Source organism: Strongylocentrotus purpuratus, unplaced genomic scaffold, assembly GCF_000002235.5.
Source record: "Strongylocentrotus purpuratus isolate Spur 01 unplaced genomic scaffold, Spur_5.0 spur5_scaffold_8, whole genome shotgun sequence".
Classification (NCBI taxonomy): domain Eukaryota; kingdom Metazoa; phylum Echinodermata; class Echinoidea; order Camarodonta; family Strongylocentrotidae; genus Strongylocentrotus; species Strongylocentrotus purpuratus.
The window spans coordinates 19153542-19169967 of NW_022145614.1; the positions used below are offsets into that span (position 1 = coordinate 19153542).

At 39.8% G+C, this 16426-nt stretch overlaps 1 protein-coding gene across 2 annotated transcripts in view; it reads right to left on the bottom strand.

Moving 5' to 3' along the window:
• Nucleotides 1–14061, bottom strand: part of LOC588014 (N-acetylgalactosamine-6-sulfatase) — a 19779-nt gene extending 5718 nt beyond the window's left edge. The window contains exons 1-8 of one of the 2 annotated variants that reach the window (XM_030975538.1): nucleotides 13894–14061; nucleotides 12948–13071; nucleotides 12162–12339; nucleotides 11471–11681; nucleotides 8986–9247; nucleotides 7914–8017; nucleotides 6961–7203; nucleotides 1488–1609 (exon numbers count right to left, since the gene is read on the bottom strand). In XM_030975538.1, coding sequence (XP_030831398.1) covers nucleotides 1488–1609; nucleotides 6961–7203; nucleotides 7914–8017; nucleotides 8986–9247; nucleotides 11471–11681; nucleotides 12162–12339; nucleotides 12948–13071; nucleotides 13894–14007 — 1358 coding nt within the window. In that variant the 5' untranslated portion in view covers nucleotides 14008–14061. Of the gene's footprint in view, nucleotides 1–1487; nucleotides 1610–6960; nucleotides 7204–7913; nucleotides 8018–8985; nucleotides 9248–9471; nucleotides 9737–11470; nucleotides 11682–12161; nucleotides 12340–12947; nucleotides 13072–13893 lie in introns of both variants that reach the window. The other variant, XM_030975537.1, reaches the window with a different exon arrangement.
• Between the last annotated feature and the right edge of the window lie 2365 nt (nucleotides 14062–16426).

Here is a 16426-nt window from a genome sequence, read left to right on the forward strand (position 1 = left end):
CTACTACTACTTACTACTACTTACTACTACTTACTACTACTACTACCACTACTACTACTACTACTACTACAACTACTACTACTACTACTACCACTACCACTACCACTACCACTTCTAACAGATAAAAATCACATAAAAGCACTATACACGTAAGTAAAACATGAATAAGAAAGAGATCATAAAAAAGAAAGAGAATGACTTATACCGGTAATCAATTATACAGTGAGGCTGCTCATGGAAAAAATATGTACCTTTTTATACCAAAAGACTGTTTCTATAGGCTCTCAAAAGTATACCAACAAAAAGCCTGAGGCCCGGTGGGGTCACTCCCCTGCAAAGAGTGACACGTATGACCGTTACCACCAATGCATATAACCCCCTTTTGCGGTCAATTTCAAGGACATTTTGTGAAATTTAACCCCCTTTTTTACGTCAAAACAAGGACAAAATCGTACTTTGGAATACCCCTATTTATAAGATTGTAAGGACACTTTCGCAAATTTACCCCTATTTTACCACATTTCAAGGACAAGACTCGGCTCCGAGAATTTTTCTTCCCGGTTTTCTCTTTTCCCTTTTCCTGACCCCTATTTATCAATTTCGGGGACACCTGTGCCCCCCTATTTTCTTTATTTCGAGAAATATTTTGCCGCGAACATTGCTTGAAATTGACCCCTTTTCCGCGATTTTGGTAACGGTCATGCGGTCCGGAAATCACATTGAGTGACCCCACCGGGGCCTGAGGTTGCCTAGCTGCTCAACAACACGTATGACTGATATTTGAGCCCATACTTAGTACCATAATATTAAAAATACAAAAATATGTATGATCATCAGGAAGAGAATCAAAGGTTATTGTTATCAAGTTTGCTTTTTCAGGCGACACCAAGCAAATAACTGCAAAATTGTGGGTAGAGGATAGTTCCTGGGTCTCAATATTACCTTACAAAGCTACTGTGCATGCGCTATATGCGTGAACCACTTTTGTTTACAACAGGATACAGAGCTTGCCAAAGAAAGAGATATCTTCCAACTTTTCCTTCATTTCTTTCTTTCTCTCCTTTCTTCAATATTTTTTCATTTCTTTCTTTCTTTCTTTATCTTTCTCAATTTGTTTGTTTGTTAGTGTGTTTGTTTGATTGTTTCTTCCCTTCCAGTTCTTCTTTCCTTTTCTGCAATATGCCATTATTATGCGAGAAAAAAACTAATTGCAAGCCGATTTAGCCTACAAAGTCACTTCATGATCGACAACTTTATACTTCAAATCGTCTTCAACTCCCGCTTATACTAGGCATATGATTCCCTCCCCTTAACCCACCTCTATTCACATTTCAAAACATATATTTATATTGCATTTTTATTTTATTGTTTCAAAACATATATTTATATTGCATTTTTTATTATTGGAAGGTAATATTGAGACCCAGGAACTATCCTCTACCAAAATTGTGGTACTCCTTTTTAAAATTTTCAAGGAAAGTACTTACTTGATGGGGTACTTCTCACCAGGGTCACGTCCAAGATGGAAGAGGAGCGGAGAGAGGGTGTGGTTGACCTGTTCATGGGTCATGACCCCTGTGACATTTTCACCACGGCAGAAGTTTACTCCCTAAATTAACAACAGGAAAAGAAACATTTGTTCAAAACGAGACAAAAAAAGAAGAAAAAATGAGACTTATTTCTAAGCACCACAGGATACTCATTCATTCATTTGACCTTTCAGTTGATAGGTTTACGGTTTGACCCGAAGCACAGGGTACAATGTATATGTCCTAAGACTAATCATTAAATCAATACCAGATTCTCTCAACACAGGTGTTGCAAACTGGACCTGGTACATGACAGGATTTGTTCCTTGGAACGTACTGTGCTCTAGATGATAATACCTACCTGATCTACATGTTTGTATTAAGTATGTACATATGTATAGCACTGCTGTAGTTTGATGAAGCCTCTTAATTGACTCTCGAAGGAGACGACCTGGGTTTGACCCTTACCCAGTGGTTTCATCCTGGGACAAGGGCTTTTAAACACATTTGTTTCTCTCTACCCAGGTGTATCAAATGGGTACCTGACAATTCTGGGGACATAACAGTAACATTGCTCAGGAAGAGTCAGATAAATACTGATTAGGCTAGCTACCCAGGATAAACAGAACCATATTACATTATATCAGGGAATTTGAGGATTTGATATGAACGAAGAACGATACATAAACATTACATTATTATCATTATCATGCCATGATAAGAAACAGAATAATAATATTGAATGATAACTTAAAATACTTTAATAAAGTCCCTAGGAATACGGAATGTGCGTGTTTTGGGATGAGGTGTACAGCCTGAATCAGGCAACTCGGTGTAGTATAATGTGCATCATTGTAACTGCTTGAAATAAGACTACACTTCACCAGATACGAGACTGGGCTGTGTGGTATTAAATGGTTGAACCTAGATCACGTCTCACCGCCTCGTCTGTTGACTTACAGTAATTGTAAGGTATCTAACCACCACAATATGGTGGCAGCGGTAAAAATTGAATCATGGAAAAATCACTCCCATTACCAGAGACTTTTGAGAAGGTTGCTGGCCTGAATCAAGCTGATGCATGGCCAAAATGGTTCCGGAGGTTCAAACGCTATCGGACTGCATCGGGGCTCGCTACACAGCCGGATGGAGAACAGGTCAGTACACTGTTGTATGCCATGGGTGACTGTGCGGACGACATTATTATGACTCGGGGTATTGATGAAAGCACCGCAACTTACACGAGCGTTGTGGCAGCATTCGAAGCACATTTCAACATAAGAAAGAACACTATCGTTGCAAGGGCAAAGTTTAACAGGCGTAGCCAGCAGCCTGGGGAAAGTGTAGATACTTTCATTAACGATTTATATCGGCTAGCTCAAGACTGTGAGTACAAAACATTAAAAGATGAACTGATCCGAGATAGGATAGTTGTCGGTGTGCTTGATGATGGATTGTCTGATCAACTCCAAGCGAAGGATGATTTGACATTAGAGAAGGCCGTTCAAGTAAGCAGGCAAGCAGAAGCTCGAAAAGCAAATAGACCAGTTGTTCGAGGTGAAAGAATACATGCAGATGTTGCCCACGTAGAGCAAGTAAAACAAAGAAATGTAACTGACACAAATGTAAGACCAAAACGCAGCCAGCAAGACACACGTACAAGTCAAATGCAAGGTGGTTGTATGTTTTGTGGCAGACAGAAGCATGACCGTGCCAATTGCCCCTCCCGAGAGGCTACGTGTCATAAGTGTGGAAAAATCGGTCACTTTCGAGCGGTATGCCGCAGTTCATCATTTGGAGCAAAGAATACAGTGCATGAGTTGGAGGATTCCCTTGAGGTGGAGACTGTTTTCCTGGGTGAGATTAAGGACACCAGCAAGAACTATTGGGGTGCTTATCTTCAAGTAGATGGCAACACTACGCACTTCAAATTAGACAGTGGTGCCGCGGTAACTGTACTGTCAGATGGATTACAGTGGCTTCGTGGAATAAAACTGAAGCCTGCAAATAAGAGACTCTGCGGACCAGGAAAAACAAAACTAGAAGTTTTGGGACAGATCAAAGCCATTCTCCAACACAAAAATAGGAGAGTCTCAGAAACCGTCTACGTTGTCAGGAATCAAGATTGCTCATTGCTCAGCAGAAAGGCATGTGAAGAGCTGAATCTATTGATCAGAGTAGAGGAACTTGGAGATACCCAGAAGGAGCAGGCGAATTTCAGGGCTGAATTTCCACAGCTATTCACTGGATTGGGGAAACTAGAATGTGAGTATCATATCACACTATCCCCAGGAGCAAAACCGGTATGTCTCTACACACCTCGGAGAGTTCCTCACCCCCTCTTGCCAAAAGTGAAGAAGGAGATTGACTCGATGTTAGAACAAGAAGTAATTTCTCCTGTTACAGAGCCTACGAAATGGTGCTCCGGAATGGTACCAGTCCCAAAACCTAGTGGAGCAATCAGGATTTGTGTTGATCTTACACAACTCAACAAGGCAGTAGAGCGGGAAGTACATCCAATGGCATCAGTTGATGAAAGCCTTGCCAAGCTAGGGAGAGGCACTATCTTCACCAAGCTGGATGCAAACAGTGGGTTCTGGCAGCTGCCCTTAGATGAAGAATCGAAGCTTCTGACGACTTTCATCACGCCGTTCGGTAGGTTTTGCTTCAATAGGCTACCGTTCGGGATTACATCCGCTCCCAAGATATTCCAACGCACAATGTCAGGTATCCTGGAGGGTCTGGAAGGAGTCATCTGCCATATGGATGATGTTCTGATACATGGAGCTACAACAGCAGAACATGACACTAGGGTGAGAGCAGTGTTGCAGCGTTTTGTGGAAGCTGGCCTCACCCTTAACAGCAAATGTGAATTTTCACGAGAGACAGTGAAATTCTTAGGCCACATTGTGGATGCAACAGGTGTGAAAATTGATCTAGAAAAAACACGGGCAATCAGAGAGTTTCCGGCACCAAGGACCATCACAGAACTTCAAAGATTCATGGGTATGGTTAATCAAGTTGGAAAGTTCCTACCCAATTTGGCAGTCATGAATGAACCGCTACGTGCACTCTTGAGGAAGGACAACGGATGGTGCTGGGACGAACCACAACAGAGAGCATTTGAGCACATAAAGAAAATGCTGACAGATGTCACTGAAGTTCTTGCCCACTACAACCCATCATTGCCTCCAACTATTGCTGCTGATGCATCGTCGACTGGAGTAGGAGCAATACTGCTCCAGACTCAGAACGATGGACACCGACGGCCAGTCTGCTATGCATCCCGTTCGCTGACTGAGACTGAGCAACGTTACGCAGTCATTGAGAAGGAAGCTCTAGCGGCTACATGGGCATGTGAAAAGTTCAGTGACTATGTTCTTGGTATGTCCTTCAAAATTGAAACTGACCACAAGCCTTTGGTCACACTGCTCAACACAAAGGAATTGTCAAAGTTGCCCCCTAGGGTGCTGAGATTTCGACTAAGGTTGATGAGATATGATGCAACCACAGAATACGTGCCTGGAAAGCAACAGGCCACAGCAGACGCCCTCTCAAGAGCACCAGTAGCATCCCCAAAGCCAGAGGACATAGAGCTAAACAAACTGACTGAAGCCTTCGCATCTTCATCTACCCTCACCTTACCTGCAACAGACCGGAGACTGGAGGAGATTAGAGAAGCACAGAGACTTGATGAAGAATGTGCGTTAATCAGAGAGTATTGTGAGAAAGGCTGGCCTGACTACATGCCTCACAACTCTATCCTCAGGCAATACTTCGAACAGAGGGGACACCTCAGTGTGATTGATGATTTGCTCCTGTATGATGAAAGACTGGTCATTCCCAGGGCTCTGAGACTAGACATCCTACAGCGCTTACATCAAGGTCATCTAGGCATCACAAAGTGCAGAGCCAGAGCTCGACAGTCGGTCTGGTGGCCAGGCCTCTCGAAGTCAGTGGAAGAGATGATCTCCAGATGTACTACTTGTGCCATCCATAGCCAGGAGACTAAAGAACCACTGATGACTTCGTCCTTCCCAATGCGTCCTTGGGAGAGACTAGGAATGGACCTCTTTGAGTATCAAGGAAAGATGTTTCTGATAGTAGTGGACTACTATTCAAGATGGATAGAAGTAAAAAGGCTTCATGGACACACTTCTGAAGCCGTGATCAAATCCTTGAAGGAGATATTTGCTGTACACGGTATCCCTGATGTGGTGATTTCGGATAACGGACCACAATTCGCGAATGAGACTTTCCAGAAATTCGCAGAGAAGTTTGGATTTGTCCATACTACCAGCTCGCCAAGGTATCCTCAGGCAAATGGGGAAGCGGAGCGAGGTGTACGTACAGTGAAAGCCTTGTTGAAAAAGAACGATGATATCGACCTTGCTTTGCTGAGTTACCAGTCGACACCACTTCAGAATGGTCTGGCGCCATGTGAGCTGCTCATGGGACGGAGACTGCGAACTGAACTCCCCACTCTACCTGATACACTTATGCCACAAGTCCATGCTCAAGACTTGGAAAAGGTGAGAGTGAGAGAAGACAAGTACCGTTCAAATCAGACACTGAACTACAACCAACGACATAGAACCCGCATCTTACCGACCCTACAGCAAGGTGACGGAGTGTGGATCCGAGATCAAGCTCGCCGTGGTCAAGTGGTCAGTGGGACCCGTCATCCACGTTCCTACATCATCCAAACGGATAACGGTAGGGTGAGACGAAACAGACGCGCCTTGGTAGCCCTTCATAGCCCGGATGTCACCGACCCTGACAAAGCCCCCTCTACCCCCTCAACCCCTCTCAATGATGACGACATTGTAGGTCCTGAGCAACTTCCCAATCCCCCGCCTACCCAGGGTCCTCAAAACACACTGGGATATCATACCCGTTCTGGTAGACTAGTCAAACAACCACATCGATTGACTTTGTAGAAGATAAAAGGGAAGCATGAAGAAAAGAAGTTTGAAGAAATCAAGATAAGAAGATTCGTAATGAACATTACTTGACAAGGGATATTGGATAATGTAATACAAAGTTTGTGTATGAAAACAAGAAGTTGGCTCAAGAAATATATATACACCCATGCACTCCCAAATTAGTGTTTTAATGTAACTTGAAAAGAACTATCAAATACTTGGGGGGAGATGTAGTATAATGTGCATAATTGTAACTGCTTGAAATAAGACTACACTTCACCAGATACGAGACTGGGCTGTGTGGTATTAAATGGTTGAACCTAGATCACGTCTCACCGCCTCGTCTGTTGACTTACAGTAATTGTAAGGTATCTAACCACCACAATACTCGGGTATTATTATTTCTGTAAAATGTCTTAATAGAAACATTGTGAATGTATTAGTCGCTATGTCATTATGAAAATTATTATAAAATTCATACTAATGGTACATCAACGCTCACTCACGCTCATGAATTCTTCAATGGAGTTTGTCCAGGTCCAGTAGTGTGCCTTATACAGCCCATGCCTGACGGCCATCATCTCATTGCCACGGTAATAGTACATTGTCTTGTTAGCGTCCATGGTATCACTGAGCAAGGCTGGTAGCAAGTTTTGTCCATCGATGATTCGATCAGTAGGAGGATCAATATCAGCCACGCTAAGAGCTGTGGTGAAAATGTCCATGACGCTGCCAATTTGATGAGTAACCTGCATGATAGAGATTTTTTTACAAAGGTGACCAAATATTGCAGGGTTAATTTCAGCTTTGGTTGCATCTGTCTCTTAAACAATTTCAATCTTTTTTCCACAATTTCATCTTTAGATGTCCTTTGATTGATCATATTTCTATGAGGTGTGATGGCTCAGTGGTAGAACAGAGGTCTCGTTACCAGGAGGTCCCGGGTTCAAAACCAAGTTGATTGATGCGTTAGTGCCCTTCGGTAAGGCTTTAATACTTACTTATGCAAATGTTATTTTTAATGCACCATAAAATACTTACCGGTAAACATACAAGGAACAAGGTTTGTAATCACATACAGTGTATCTTTACGATTTGAGTAAAACTATGTTCAGTATGTTCACAAAAAGTATGCACATGTATAACTTGATTATCAATTATTTATATGATTAGTATATGTCCCAAATACATACATCAACGAGAAAAAGAAATGATATTAAGTGATTTTATTTGTCATACATAACATTTTTAAACAATGATTTTGATCGCAGGACACCAGGCAATGCAGCCAAGAAAACGTGTGACTCAAGTCCACAGGAGTGGATGAAAGCTTGCACAACAAATTTAAGGTTGGTAGAAGCTTAAAAAACTACATGTTAATTAGTTCGTATTTTGTTAAAGAAGTGTTATGTAATGACAAATAAAATCACTTAATATCATTTTTTAAATAGAAACTCACCCTTCCTGGCTTGATATGGTTTGGCCACCATGCTATGGTTGGTTCTCTCATTCCTCCTTCATACGTTGTCTCTTTACCACACAGGAAGGGTCCATTGCTGCCACCTAATGGAAGTGAAATGATTTTAAATAGTCGACTAGAAAAGAATTCCCATCAGAGAATTACGGTAACTTGTCTTGCCTCTTTTCACAAGATCCCTAAAAACATACTTCTTCCCCGCAGCACTTAAATTCTTAATGTGATTTACCTATTTTCTGATCTTAAGAGTCTATGTATTTTTATATCCTGCATCAAAAATTTGTTGGCTTTTGATTGGTTGAGAGCTCGTCACATGACCAGAAATATTTGACCTATTTTTAGAAAGTACTATTATGAGAGTACTATTTTGGGAGTTGAAAAAAAAATGTGAATTTCTTTTTTTGAATTGAATCAATTTTTTTTTTTCAAATCTTAATTTAATGAAAACAAAATATTTTAAATCTTTTAAGATAAAAATTGACACATTTCTTGTTATAAATTGTTTTTCTCCCCCCAATTTTTTTTTTTTTTTTTTTTAAATAAATTTTTGATGCAGGATATAAAACAAATACACAATGCCTTCTATTCCAGGTACTGGTTAAACTATGGGCCTCGCTGACTCCAAAAGTACCATTTGCTTCGGGGCTGCGCTCCTCAGTAAATAGTTATATTGGAGTCACCTCTTGTGCATAGTTTTAACCAGAACCTCTCAAGGCAGTGTATATTTGTATACTAGTTTCTCTTCACATTTTGTAATTTTGTAAGCTTTATGGTACTTTTCGTTTATAGTGCTCCTAAATAGTCCATATTATAATTATTATTGTTAATGTATTTTTTTCAATTTAATTTAATTTATCTATTCTCCACTCATGGGATGGTCAGATTTCCCTTGTCAGCTATAAGCTGTTTTTCAAAGGGGTCCAAATTATATTATCATTAAAGTGCATGACTAAAGGACATGAAAAAGCATGTTAAAATGTTAAAACAATTTGGTAATTGTAATGAGGAGGATGAAGTGACAACTGTTAAACAATTTATGTGATTTTGTTTTTACCATTGTGATCATTAAGGGGAGCCCCATTATCGGATGAGAACAGCACAAATGTGTTATTATCGATGCCATGCGCCTTCAGAGATCCCAGAATCGCCCCGACTCCGTAGTCCAGTTCCCGGACCGTGTCTCCGTAAAGCCCACGCTGGCTCGTGCCGAGGAATTCGCTGGATGCATAATGGGGTTCGTGGGCGCCATCGGGGGCCCAGTATAGGAAAAAGGGCAGCTTGGAAGCCACATTCTTGTCTATGAAATTCAAGGCTTCCTGGAGGGTGTTAGATAAGGGAAAATTGTAATGATGATTAACCAGATTAACCAGTTAATGAACCGTGGTAGAAGAACCAGTTAATGCACCATGGTAGAGAACCAATTTGTTCCAACAACATAAGTGTAGCTGAGTTTTAGAACATCCTACACTCATCGCTTTCGCTTGCATACAATGCTGCACCATTGTCAGAAGAGAAGAGGACAAAAACATCCTACACTCACCGCTTTCGCTTGCATACAATGCTGCACCATTGTCAGAAGAGAAGAGGACAAAAGTATTATTGGCAACCCCAAGTTCTCTGATTTTACCCAGGACCTGGCCTACACCGTAATCCAACTCCATCACAGCGTCCCCGTACAATCCTCTCTGGCTACGCCCCAGGAAGGGCTTGGAGGCATAAAGGGGTTCATGGGTCGCATCGGGGGTCCAGTATAGAAAGAATGGCTGCATGGCTGCCACTGATTTTTCTATGAAGCTCACCCCTTCCTGTGTATACGGTGGACAAACAAAGCTAGAAATTGTAACCTGCCATGGGTTGGTATCTAAATACTGTTTCAAGACTACTCTAGAAGTATTCACGTTAGATAAAGGTGTATCGTAAAGATGACACATAACAAAAATCTCAATTCTTCTTTTTAAAATCTTTTTTTTGCTTTCTCATCATATTTCTCATCATCGCGGCACTAATGTCCTTTGGCAAGACATTGATCTACATTTGCCACACTTAACCCAGGTGATGTAAATGGGTACCTGGCAGGAATTTATTCTTTGAAATGCTAGAGCGCCGTAATGGCAGCCATGCTAAGGCCATGGTAATAATTGGGAGCGCCAGGAGTGGCAAGTATGACAGATATGAGCGCTATACAAGAACCAAATATTATTATTAATATTATCAAAATTAAATTTTATACGTAGCAATGAGCATAATAGGACTGCATTTTGTCCTATTTCAAATTGAACAAAATCAGGTGTTCTAAATGGGCCATCAGACATTTCTCTTATGCTGCCACTTTTCAGTGTACATGTAAGTGATTTTCAGCAAGATTTTCAATACCTGATTACTCAGACAATTTAAAAAAAAATTACATGCAGATCACAATTTCCTGATGCTCCTGGACTCTAAACAAAATGATCCTAAAAAAGAAAATGGTATGCACTACACAGGGAAATATCCACTATATTAATATATTTCATATCGTTGATGATCATCCAAACTGTCATATTGGTTCATGCTGCCTGAGAAAAAAATGATTTCGAGAAAAACATTCAATGTTTGGGGATTTTCAAATGTTTGTATGAGGGCCTCTTGACCAAATATATAATATACAGATCCCAAATATATCATCTCTGAAATATTATTTACTCATCAAAATACCCAAAGTGATATAATTGGGCAAATTGAGGTTTCTGATACTTTGTTTTCATGAAGTTGACATTATTCTAAAATACATTTTTAATTTAACTAAAATTCTTTCAATTGAAAAACGCTGTACTACATGGTCAAAGTCTAACGAGGTAAATTGACCAGGCTAGGAGGGGATATACCCCTTGACCCCTTGGAAAGATTTTGCATTTTCAAGTGAGACGGACAGACATACATACTCTCTCTGTCACTCCCAATCTCCATTTTTTTTCCCCCTGATTTACACTAGCACACTACACATACATTGTGATGTTTTAGAGATAAAAGAGCCAAATCTAGGAGTCAAACAAAGATTTAAGACCCAAATTCGTCTCTTATGAATTCATTTAAAGGGATCTGGTAACTTTATCTTTAATGGATCCTTTAATAAATCCTTGATTTAGCTCATGCTGCAATGATAATTATAAACCTTTAGGTCAGTCAGGAACCCCATGACTTTTACAAGCCGATCGCCTGTCTGATTATCAAGATATTTATGATTGAAAATCGTAATCAAATTTTGCATTTGCCAAACGGTTTTCATAACACGACAGTCTATTGGGGAAAACAGTATGGTAAATCCGGTCACTCAAAGGTTTTTACTTTTTTGAGGCACTTCATGATCATTTTGAAGGGCAATTTCTTTTAGGGCTTCAATATTACACCATATCACAGACACTAATAACACGTAGGGCCATGCATCTCAGATTTAACATTGTTAAACGATGCCTTTAAGACTCAAATTTGTCTCTTATGAATTCATTCAAGACATTTCTTTCGCAACCTCGGTGGCACAGAACGGGTTAACCAATACTAGCCTGTATATAAAGCTGCGTCAGGTTGGATTCTCCCGTCTTCTTATCGATGGCAAACTCCTCGTAGTACCTCCCTGCCATCTCGGCATCCTGATAGACTGGTATATTGGGGGTGTTCTTATCGTTGTAGGGTCCAAAATGGCAGTTGGGTGCTCCGAACCACTCGTCAAATCCATGTTTTAGGGGGTGGAACTGGGGCTGGTGTCCAAGATGCCTGGAAAGGTCATAGGTCATAGGTCAAGTTACTCACATGTATGATTTGAATAAACAATGTTTACCTTTTTTCTCTAGTCTCTGATAAATACATGTAAAACCGGCAAGCTTCCCTGAGACTTCCCTGAAAATGGTGATCCAGGAATCCATTTCTAAAAAAATAAATATCTATAAATAAATGTTCATGTTCTCAAAAAAAGTTATTTTATCTTATCTATTCATTGTTCCCCAGAAGTATAATTGAACATCCATTGTAAATATCTATGATGAGAGATATTTTTAGTACAAAAACAAATGCAAAGCGAGTCTCAACGAAAATAATAGAATTTCTACTTTTTGTTAACTTTTCCATAAGTTCATTTATGAAAACAATTCATCAAGCCTTTCTTTAAGTCTAAGGTCATATTCTATTTTTTTCAATTATCATCATTTCTTTGAAGATGATTGTTAGATACTGCTCAAAATATAGCATGACACATACCACTTTCCAACAAGTTTGTTTCTGTAACCAGCTTTCTGAAGAAGCTCCGGAAGTAGGATTTCATTATCCTGTATGCCCCCTACAATGATCTGAGGTGTGTACGCGTTCCGAGCATGTTCATTGGTTGTGTAGAACCCATTGCGGATGGGAAGTCTGCCAGTCAGTAAGGCTGCTCTCGCTGGAAGTAGATACACAAATAAAATCATATGATCATTCTTAGTACGAAAAAAATGAAAAGCTGCTCACAGGTATGAAACTAATCCTCCCAGATTCTCAACTCAATCTAAATCTTCACACATTATTTACAGTTACAAATAAAATTCAGATTAAATTGAAAGATATCAAAATAATATAATGTGATTGCTCAGTATGGTGGTTACAAATAAAATACATACAGATTAAATGAAATGAAATTCAAATGGTATGACATGTTTTTTCAGTATGTCAGAACAATCCACAGATGTTTACAGGTATGAAAATAAACTTTACAGATTCTAAAATAGTAAAATGAATCTCAGCTACATCTTTACACATTATCAAAGTGACATCTATTAATGGTGGGATGTGTATGCATTTGACAACCTTTAATTACCGGTAATGTAATTCTGTCATTGAAAATATACTACACAAGAAAAAGATAGATAATTTACAAAATACATGTTTATGGTAGCCCAAATATTATTTATTTCATTAAGCCCCCCCCCCCCCCCCCCCCCCCCCCCCCTGATTACTTGGTTTACTTCTGATCCATTTCAAGGATGGTCCGAAATAATTTAAGACACTTACAAGGAGAACACAGAGGGTTTCCTGAGTAGAAGTCTGGGAGAAGGATGCCTTCCGCTGCCATCTGATCCAAGTTTGGAGTCTCTTTAGCTGGGTTTCCATAGATACCAAGATCTCCCCATCCCATCTGGTTCATGTGCAAAATATTTCACAAATAAAAAATCTTATATGCGGAAACTTTTAGCAATACGAACAGAAGTGAATAGTGTGAATTGTGATGTCGTGCCTGCTTGCCTAAACAGTTGGACAAATAGATTCCCCCCCCTCAAACTTTCACTGATCTCTTCTTTCATTTTCTTGATTTAAAAAAAAAATCAACAAAAATCAACAAGAAAAATTAGAATTGTTGCTATGGTGAACTCCCTTGTATTAAAATTCATCTGCAATTTCATAACCCGTTTAACCATGAAGGACACTGGAATGACAGACATGACAGATGTAATTCGTAATGTTCAGCATCCGACACCAAATTAATTCCATGGATATTAATTATTTTTAAGTTCTAAGTTTTTAACAGTAACAGTTTACAAAAATATATTGTAAGTACTATATATTACAGGCTTACAGCCTTCCTTGTGTAGTAAAAAAGTGCATCCCTCTAAGTCTTACTAAGTTACCATGGCCTGGCCTGGGCATGGCATCTGTGCTCATTATTATAATTCAGATTACTGATTAATCTTATTTCTTTTAGAGACAAAAATGAGAAATGACACAATTTGTTCTCAAAACTTGGCTCTCAAACTCTAAAAAGTGCAAGGTTTAACTTGATTTGATATTTTCAATAAATAGCTTAACTGTTGTCGAAACAATTTGATGATGTTGTGTTGTTTTTAGATTTTTCTTTGTTCTTTTTGTTTCTTTGATAGGTCTAGACTCTAGACCTAATTGATAATAATTAATGACAATTAAAAAAAAAAAAAAAAAACTAATCCGCTACCCAATTACTTACATCATCCATGAGCATGACAATAATATTGGGAGGAGCTGCAACGACAACTTCCTTTGCTAAAACAAATAAAAGGAAGAAAAATAAACTCAGATGCCATTTTCCCTCCATGATCATGCACGACTCCTCAGTTCAGCTTCTGCAGTGCCTCGATGAGTTTGGTGTTGATCAGTTACTTATGGTGGCCCTGAAGGGACATCGCGAATAGACTAAATCGTGAAAAATATGCGATAAAATTCACGATATCGTCAATTTTATCGCATATTTTTCACGAAGAAATTCACGAAATTGACGATATCGTGAACTTTATCGTGAACTTTTCACGATGAAATTGACGATATCGTGAATTTTATCGTGAAAAGTTCACGATATAAAGTTCACGATATCGTCAATTTTATCGTGTACTCTATCGTGTACTCTATCGTGTACTCTCCTGACGGGCGCTTCGTAAACAAAACCAGCCCTAGCTGGGGGAGACAGAGAGAAGGAAAAAAGGGAAAGGGAAAGAGAAGATAAAAGGAAAGAAAGAATAATAAGAAGAAAAGAGGGAAACGGGGGGGGCGAAGGGCTCTTGCCTCCTCCTCACTCCCCCCCCCCCCCGCCAAAAAATAAATAAGGAGAGAGAGAAGGGAAAGGGAAAGGGAAAGAAAATATAAAAGGAAAGAAAGAAGAGGAAGAAGGAAAGAGGGAAACGGGGGAAGGGCGAAAGGCTCTTACCTCCCCCCCCCCCCCCCCCGCCAAAAAAATAAATAAGAGAGAGAGAGAGAGAGAAGGGAAAGGGAAAGAGAATAAAAAAGGAAAGGAAGAAGAATAAGAAGAAAAGAGGGGCTCTTACCTCCTCCCCCCTCCCGCGCCAAAAAATAAATAAGGAGAGAGAGAAGGGAAAGGGAAAGGGAAAGAAAATATAAAAGGAAAGAAAGAAGAGGAAGAAGGAAAGAGGGAAACGGGGGAAGGGCGAAAGGCTCTTACCTCCCCCCCCCCCCCGCCAAAAAAATAAATAAGAGAGAGAGAGAGAGAGAAGGGAAAGGGAAAGAGAATAAAAAAGGAAAGGAAGAAGAATAAGAAGAAAAGAGGGGCTCTTGCCTCCTCCCCCCTCCCGCGCCAACAAATAAATAGGAGAGAGAGAGAGAGATAGAGAGAAGGGAAAGGGAAAGGGAAAGAAAATATAAAAGGAAAGAAAGAAGAAGTAGACGGAAAGAGGGAAAGGGGGGAAGGGCGAAAGGCTCTTACCTCCCCCTCCCCCTCCCGCCATAAAGGGAAAGAGAAGGGAGAGGGAAAGAAAATATAAAAGGAAAGAAAGAAGAGGAAAAAGAATAAGAAAAGAGGGAAACAGGGGCGAAGGGCTCTTGCCTCCTTTCTTTTCTTTCTTTTCCTTTCTTTCCTATTCTCCCTCTTTTTCGTTTTTCTCTTTCTTTCTTCTCTTTCCCTTTCCTTCTCTCTCTCTCTCTTATTTATTTTTTGGCGGGGGCGGGGGGACGAGGCAAAAGCCCTTTGCCCCCGTTTCCCTCTTTTCTTCTTATTATTCTTTCTTTCCTTTTATCTTCTCTTTCCCTTTCCCTTTTTTCCTTCTCTCTGTCTCCCCCAGCTAGGGCTGGTTTTTGTTTACGAAGCGCCCGTCAGGAGAGTACACGATAGAGTACACGATAGAGTACACGATAAAATTGACGATATCGTGAACTTTATATCGTGAACTTTTCACGATAAAATTCACGATATCGTCAATTTCATCGTGAAAAGTTCACGATAAAGTTCACGATATCGTCAATTTCGTGAATTTCTTCGTGAAAAATATGCGATAAAATTGACGATATCGTGAATTTTATCGCATATTTTTCACGATTTAGTCTATTCGCGATGTCCCTTCAGGGCCACCATAGTTACTGGTGCATTTAATGTCATGTGATACGATACAGTCAGGTGATCTCGGCGTTTTTAGCTAGTCTAAATTGCAGGCACAGTAAACCATTATAAAAATGCGCAAATTAAATAAACCAGAAGTAAAATTGTGCAAAATGAATACTGAAACAATTAAATGCAGCGGCATCATAAAGGGTGAATGATTAGGGAGGGGGATTTTTTTTTTAATCTCTAGTGCAGCTGCAACCCTGAGCACCCTCCGAAAGTTGCATTCTGAAAATGATTCGGAATCATTTTCATAAAGCAACTATCCATGCAACCGTCGAGGACGTAGGCCTATACTCTATATTCTTTCTTGTCAAATATCATACCCCTGAAATTTGAAATCGATAACAATTTCATTTTATTTCTTCCCCTTCACTTTATGTCCTACCCGCCCCTCCAACTACATTTTATTCTCTTTTTTAGAGGGGGGGGGGGGCGCCACTGCCCAAAAAATAATAAAACAAAACAAAAAGTATAACAACTTTGATTATCATGATAATAATTAGAATAAATATATTAATACAAAATAAAAATAACGATAATAATAACAACAATAACTTAAATTTTATCATTATCTCCTTGACAAGCTGACAAAAACATATTTCTCACATTCCAGTCAGGTGTGATACAGCCT